Below are 8,603 nucleotides of genomic sequence, written 5' to 3' on the forward strand. Positions count from 1 at the left end.
ATCATCATCATCATCATCATCGTCATCATTATCATCGTCGTCGCCATCGTCGTCGTCGTCGTTGTCGTCATCATTAGGGGAAAAAGAAGAGGAAAGGGAAGAAGTACCATAACAGCATACAGATATTCATATATATCCCCAGCAGAGGTAGCCAGCCATTAACATTGTCCTGACTATGGTTCAGCGACAACGCTTGCAGATTCAATAGGAATGTGACATTCGAGCGGCCCATGTAGCGCTGGTTTTACATTGATTGGCGCCGTTTCAGTGTATAATTTATGTGGAGCTGCAGCATTAAGTTAATATTGGCGATTACCGAGAGAGCGTTCTGCGTGCGCGCATAACTCTGTCGGCTTGGCTGCTGGCATCGCATATGGTAATCGATAGAATTAATGTTGCTAGGCTACAGCCAATGGTAAATTGGCATCGGTTATGAATAAAAACGCCCCTGCTGCCTGTTATGTGATTGGCTACGCCTAATCGACTGCATGCTTATCGGGGCTTGCGATCTGACGATGACGAATATCGTGGAATTAGTTCGTTGTCGCTGCAAATTTTAACAAATATTTCCAGTGATGAAGAATATAGTTTTATTGCGTCTAGTATTTTACATCTTCCCGCAGTTGATCGCATTGCAACGATGCGCGTGGCTGCATCAGCTGCCGTATTTGTATTATCATGACTTGTAAATTTTAACTGAACACTAATGACAACACAAACACTTCTTCTGTAGTAATCCATTTTTTGAACAGTTGTATTATAATGTATCAAGCAATAAGGTTAATCAATCAGTACATGGATGGCTAGCTGGATCAGGCATTTATAGACACCTTCTTCCAGATTCATTCTCTCTATCTGGTAGGTGTCATAACACCAAATTTGAGAGTTTCCACTTAACCTTCTTCTACAAGATTATATTAGTGTAGACCACGTCGCTAATGCGACCTGCATTGCGTTGCAATCGTTGTAACATTGTGTAATAATAGTCACAATATCTAAATATTAATACTTATCATATTACCTACAGACAATTATCTATCAGCGCAAGAGATCTTTTCTTTTAACGATTCTCTTTCGTATGATATTGCAGGCATTACTTTAAAAAACATGTACGTACTATGCTCTAGAAAGATGTCAATACAATAAACAACAAATGTTATATTCACAGCTGGATTTACTTGTTACGCTTTTACCGTATTCACCAAGTTGACGGTTACAATAATTATTTTGTATAGTACGTGATATCAACCTATACAGAGATAAGCGATTGCTATATTTACATGCTACATGTACGTAAGTGTCCTAAAATGGCAAAACGTGCATACAGCCATCCTATCGCAACGACACTGACTATGTACAAAATATTATAGATAAAACTTCGCAAACTATTAAATGACACTATATGAGATTTCTTAACATTACAGCAACCACAAACACAACAATATGAATATTTACAACCGAGATTTAAGGACAAAATTATTATTAATATTGTTATTATCCTTATACACGAAACGCTCGAGAAACGTAACTATAAGCATTTGATGATCAATCCACGTTGTGATATTTTATACTCTGACGTTTTATTTGCATTTAGCTGCGCGCCGTTGTACCGGTAAACCGTGTCGCGGCAAGTAGATTCGTAACTTATTCGTGTAACGTATAATATGATAGTAATTGCGTTATAGTTTACTCGCTGGCTGAGTCGCCTGCGACTGATGCTGTCGCTGCTTCTCCGTTTCTTTCTGATTGCTCTTCTTGCTCTTCATTCGTCGGTTCTGAAACCAGATTTTTACCTGTCGCTCGGTGAGATTCAACGTACGCGCTAGCTCCCAGCGTTTCTGTTTGGAGACATACGCGTTGAATAAGAATTCTTTCTCTAGTTCGAGTGTCTGGTACTTGGTGTACGGCTTGCGTTTCTTCCTCACCGATACATTGCTAGTCCATTCCAGTGGGTTGTAACCTGAAGCAAAATAGGAGAAGTTATTGCAGATGGAGATGAAACAGAAACATTTTGACGGTGCACGGTAAAAATGAAGATAGCTTTTCATATTTGAATGTCGTCTTGTCGCGCGCGGTATTGTCGCAGTTACATATAGGCATAACAACAATTTTATATTTCGTTTCGTCGGCTGTATCCGCTATCTGATACAATGGGAATGCTAACATTTAGGTTATTATTATTATTATGATTATTATGATTATGATTATGATTATTATTATTATTATTATCAGCTGGCGAGGTTACAGGATAAATATATATAATAAATAAAATAATAAATAAATATATATATATATATATTTATTTATTTATTTATTTACACATTAACACATTGAGCGCCACAATTTTTCAAAACGGTAACCAGCCAGCGCCCACAATTTTTGGATTTTTGACGAATTTCATTTGTCTAAAAACAACAACTAGTAAGGTTAGAGCATCCCTTTATATATGTGTCTGAAGCTGGTGATATGCTTGAACCAATAAAAGAAACCTTTTTGTGATATCTTTCTTTGTATTTTTATACCAAGTATTTGAAAATGGCTCGATTTCAGAAGAAATGCTAAATTTCAACAAAAAACTGAGAAAACGAACTTTTACAGATTTTTTTAGATTACACATATATTCTATGAAAAATGCAACTTATGAAACAACTCGGGTAATACAGGTTAGGTATTTCCTTTCATAGGATGATCATCAATATCTAATAGTATTGTTTTGTAGAATGATAGGCTGCAAAACATTCACCCTTGTGCAATGAAACAGCACATGCTGAGCATATGTAACGAGTCTCGCCACCTAATCCACGCTTTACACAGACCCTGCATCGCCTAGTTGGGTACTTTCTGATAAAGTAATTCACACGACTGTGACATGGGACTTTGTCTATGGGTGTACTGGGCTGCCATCTATTGATTGCTAATGGAAACACCAAATGACAGAAATCTCCGTCATTTGCGCTTTACTGTTATTTTTCAAATGACGGAGATCTCCGTCAATGGCGCTCAATGTGTTTAAACACGGCCTGCAGATGAATTTTTTCTGGATAATAAGCGATGCTAAAGTTCCATAACGAAGGTTCTTTAGTGTTATAAGAATGCTAATGGGTTGATATACGTAACTGCTACACGTAGCAAGAGACAGCGGTAGCGGTAACACAATACTACTAATAAATTAAACATATATTTTCCTTTGTATCGAGTTACCACAAGTCTATATAGTATGTTAAGGAAATGCCGATATAGTAGATCGTATATACACAAATGATATAATAAGCCACAACTCGAGCTCACCACTCAAACTTTAAGGGAATAGGCCATCCCAAAAACTATCATACGTACGAAAGATTAATCTAATTTCGTATGATATACGGACCTCAAAGTTATGAACGATCCGTAATGCTTGCGAGTACGTGCGAAAATTACCGATGTGCCAAGAAGGATCCTTTCTCAACAAGCCGACAACCGACTACCCTTCTGTCTCTCTCCCCCTTCTCTTTCTCTCTCTCTCTCTCTCTTTCTCTCTCTCTCTCCCCCCTCTCTCTCTCTCGCTTGCGTTTTCTCCCTGTTTTCTCTCTAGCTTTTCTCTCGCTTTCTCTCTCTATCTCTTGCACTGTTCATAACAGGTTCCGACAATTGTAAAAATGTTTTGTCGGTCCGATGACAGTCGTAAACCTGTAGACGTCATCGGGTTTTACGGTGTAGAGCGGCGTAGTTAAATTCACCTAGTACATGCCAAATACCGCGCCGCAGTGGCGTACAGTATGTGCGAGCGGGTAGCGTAGAAAATGCTGAAGAGACGTTTACAGCGACACTTGTCTAATAAATAGTTAACGGCGCTAAGATGTCGCTTTACTTTCACTACAAACCATTTTGTTCCCAAACCGATCATTGTGTAACATATTATATGATAGCAATGCCACACATCTCGTCTGCACGATGGTTTGGATAATAAACGCTTCGCAACGTAGAATCATTATTTGGCATATCTCGTCCTATACCTATATAAAACAGTTAATTTATAATTGAGGAATTTTATGATATTGCTTCAATATGACGGGGGAACTTATTTCGGATAATAATTTCCAACATTATACTTAGGTTATGGCCAGTTTCATAAAATTAGCGGTGTAACGGTGCGTAACATTTCCATTGACGCATATTCAGTTTGGATACATTGATATAAAGAGGTGCATTTATAGTATCGGTACAGAACAGTCCTGGCATAATCCTACACATTCACTAGCGCTATAGATACAAATCTCTTCATCGAACGTTCATGCCTTCACCTATCTCGTGAGCTTTCCGTGTGAAATCACTGCCGAGTGCTGCAAGGCATGGCGGGGCCACACCACACTTACCGCTCTACTAGAAATACACACGAAGGTGCATTTCCCCCGCAAGCTTAGTTTAACGCCGTCATATGTTTGTGTATTTACGCCATGTGAAACGACAATATAACCAATATATATATATATAAAACATTTATATATATATAGAATACTAAATTGCGCTATGCTGCGTGGATCCTTACAATATCTAGATTCTAGAAGCACGACCATGGACTGCCATTTCCGCCTGCATAGGCCTAAGGGTTATGAACTGTGAAAATGCTCTGACATCTAACTCGATAGAGCACTGCGACGCTCGCTGACAACGTCCATGTACAATAAAAGAATTACTGTTTAAAATATATCAATAATAATTACAGATCTCATCTGAACGTTATTCCAATTATTTTTGACTTCCTAATACTAATTAATTAATTTGCGGCAGAACTTATGTTACTTTTACAAACGTATAACATACACGTAAAAATGGGTGCCGTAAGAAATTATATTGAGATAGATAAGCTATAAGCGCCCCTTGTATACTTTAAAAGGTTACAATACTGCATAGGGCGTTGGCATTCTACAAGCCGATTGTGATGGTTCATTGACATATGAGTTCACGGTATTCTTTGGCTTGAATCTTAACGAATGCATCGAAATGTGAAGGAACTCGCATGGTCCTGGTAGGTGGTGTAGATTAAGATCAATTGTTGCTACTATGTGGTAACGAAGAAGATGATGATGCCGGTGTTGTTGTTGATGATGATGATAATAATGATGATGATGATGATGATGACGGCGATGATGATTATGAAGACGACGAAGAAGAAGAAGAAAAAGAAGAAGAAGATGATAATGATCATAAGAGGAAGAGGAAGAAGAAGAAGAAGAAGAAAAGAAGAACCGTTTTCGTGTTTCCGATTTAGTGTACATTTTACGATTCAAATGTTACACGCTGTATGCCGATAAAACAACATTACGTAACCATCTTATTTGTATGCAGAATGATAAGCGATGTTTCCATTTATATCGATCCCTATTTAACACATGATTATATCATTTTCTAACATCTATGTTTAATATAGCGCTTATAGTAGTTACTGCCCGGTTGTGGACAACTGCATTGGCCCCTGGAGCCCTGGGAGCGCCCTCTGTACGCCTGCCATGTGGCGGGACCCATGTTCACCAATAACAACGAATCTCCCAATAATTCACGATGCTTGCGTATGCTGCCTTAATCTAACCTAGTATATCGTCGACTGGTGAATTGGTAATATATGTTCTCGTGACATTATTATGTATATATATACATAAACATATACATTAATTAATATATATATTTACTTTTGATTATTATTGTTATTTATTTGCTACTGATTATATATATGTATATATATATTATATATATATAAATGTGTGTGTGTGTGTGTGTGTGTGTGTGTGTGTGTGTGTGTGTGTGTGTGTGTGTGTGTGTGGTGTGTGTGTGTGTGTGTGTGTATGTATGTGTGTGTATGTGTGTGTGTGTTGTGTGTGTGTGCGTGCGTGCGTGCGTGTGTGTGTGTGTGTGTGTGTGTGTGTGTGTGTGTGTGTGTGTGTTAATTTGTCTTTATTTATTTAATTATATGTTCAATTATTTTATTTCATATTAATGTAATATATCCAAACCTAAAATAGCCATGCATAGTGATCGTATAACGCAATGATGATACATTAGTGGTCTAGTAGAACGTAATCAGTCTCTACACATTTTCCCATAAATATTTTAGCAGAGTACGTTATAGAGCCTACTCGCGCCGCATTTATGATAAAGTAAACATATAGTTAGCTAACTTAACGCTGTATATGTAGGTGGCCACGAAATAAAACATGAAGGAGCGGAGTGAAGGAATAAACAATCAACTGTCGACAACTTAACGGGAAAAACAACTATTAAAGGGAAGTGAAACAACGAACGTTAAACATAAACTCAACATAGAACATTTACGTACCTTATTGTAGGGTACCAAATATAACTATCTATATTCCCACGCAATTGTCTTACTTTACCCAAAAAAATGGTCAACCGAATTATTTTTGAAGTGATATATAAGTACTGCGGAAACAAGCATCCGTAAATAAATGTTCCAATCTACTATCCCATTAGAAATCAATTTCCTTCTCGTTTCCTTTTGCGCTGTTTGTCACGTCATTATCCGAAAACTCCCAATACGGACAGTTTCAAAATTGTCACGGCAAATCATAAGTTAGGCTCGGCATTATCCGATCTGGGTTCACTGTCTCATTGTTTACCAGAGAGGCTCGTCACGGCGCTTGCCGTTTTCCGCCTTCATTTACCACAACGACAGCAGATTTTCTAGCTTAAATGGCGGCGATAGTCATAAATATCGGTGCTAGTGACTGCTGGTCGACAGCTCGCTAATAAACATGATGCAGCTCTCAGATGTTGCCGCGCGTATATACTGCGCACACGCGCGCTTTATTTCCTACGCCGACCCAGCGCCAGCTATTCGCTGCCAACCTTTGACTCGACGAAATTTTATTCACGATTTTATTCGTGAAATTTTAACGTAAGAAGATGGCCGCTCACGAATTTCGTCTGATATACGTCTGCTATACCACTGCTATACGTCTGCTATACGCGAAGATTGCTGCGAATCGCGACTCGACCGTAAAACTATGGACAGTAACGTACAATAAATGGAATTCGGAATTCGCAGCTTGTTCTGACTAAATTCAATTTTCCTTAGAAAATGCAATCTTCTAGCTATACTAGGAATACTCGGACGCGTGAAATTTAACGAATGAAAAAGGCGGGAGAATAATTTTTGTATGAGCTGTATCGGCCGTGATCGGTCGTGCATGACGGCGACGGAACAACGCTAACCGCGGCCACGTTGTAAAACGTTGCCAGCGTAGCGACGGCGGCGGCAGCGCGACCGACGGCAAGCCCGCTCTCAACACAAACTTACCGGACTGCTATATTTCGCGCAGAGAAATCACACACACACACACAAATATTACGATGAGATGCGTGTACGATGTTATCTGGAATCTTAGACATGCTGACGTTGGCCATGTATACATGTCATGTCGGTTATTGTATATGGTCGACGTTGCTAATAAACAACGCGCTGATGTGTCGCTGGGGGTAAGCAGGAATTGTCGGTGGGGAATAATACCAAAACCACGATCGAATCACGTAATATTCCCACAGTAAATTAATTCATATCAAATGGGACGGAAATTTGGTTGATACCAAACATTGCATGAAAATTAGATTACTCGAATGCTTTCTGCCACATAAATATCGGATATTAGGAATGTTCACATTCAATACGATAATCGTTTCGTTTCCCGATGTCATGTGAATAAGACAAGTTTCTCTGTCTATAATAATTTAAAAATCCACTAAAGGATTCATCCTATATCTTGTTGTAATAGCTGCACAAATGCTAATGGGTATAAAGTGCACCTTCCAATAACCTGTTAATTGTTGCTAAAATATATAAGTAGGAAAATAGATACAATATTATTAATGAATAAATATACAATTATATTTATATATATATGTATATAGTATTATCTAAAAACTAAAAAACTAGGCAAATAAAATATTATACGTACAGTTCTCCAATATGTAAATAGCGTATATATAAACATTACATCGTGCCTGGCGGGACGCTTCTATCTCGCTATAACAAAATATTTATTGGGCTTATATGGTCCCATTCATTTGAATGTATGTTTACTGAATGAGTTGTTCGAGTGGAAACTCTTCTAATTCCGTCATATATAATTTACAGCTATCTCAGTTTCTTTCAAGCATGCAGAATGGCTAACACAATTATGCATTGTATACCGTAATGATTTATCGTGAAATACGAACACCGCATAAAGTTTTTGGGCAAAATTTGGCGGTTGACGCGTGTAGTGAAGAATATCCCTGTGAGTGGACATTAACATGACATGACACTTTCGTCGTAAATTATAAATACATATATATATTATTCTGCGGATGGTTACGATACCTCATATACATACGCACAGAAATATATACATACATACATACGTGACAAAAAACGTGAAATTACACACTCATACGTGCGTATGTAAATAACATGTTATAGCGTATATTATTGCCATTTATTAGTATCCAAGCAGTATTATAGAGTTATGTTAATTGTGGCAGCCTAATAGTACTCTCTCTCTCTCTCTCTCTCTCTCTCTCTCTCCCTCTCTCTCTCTCTCTCTCTCTCTCTCCCTCTCTCTCTCTCTCTC

The 8,603-nt window shown here is 38.1% G+C and overlaps 1 protein-coding gene across 1 annotated transcript in view; it reads right to left on the minus strand.

The window, feature by feature from the left end:
- Positions 1 to 1,679: 1,679 nt before the first annotated feature.
- LOC106820790 (homeobox protein Hox-B9a-like) overlaps positions 1,680 to 8,603 on the minus strand; it is a 14,072-nt gene continuing 7,148 nt past the window's right edge. The window contains exon 3 of the mRNA XM_014825358.1: positions 1,680 to 1,960. Within this exon, the coding sequence (XP_014680844.1) occupies positions 1,680 to 1,960 (281 nt within the window). The remainder of the gene's footprint in view (positions 1,961 to 8,603) is intronic.

This window comes from Priapulus caudatus, unplaced genomic scaffold, assembly GCF_000485595.1.
Source record: "Priapulus caudatus unplaced genomic scaffold, Priapulus_caudatus-5.0.1 Scaffold47, whole genome shotgun sequence".
Taxonomy (NCBI): Eukaryota; Metazoa; Priapulida; class Priapulimorpha; order Priapulimorphida; family Priapulidae; genus Priapulus; species Priapulus caudatus.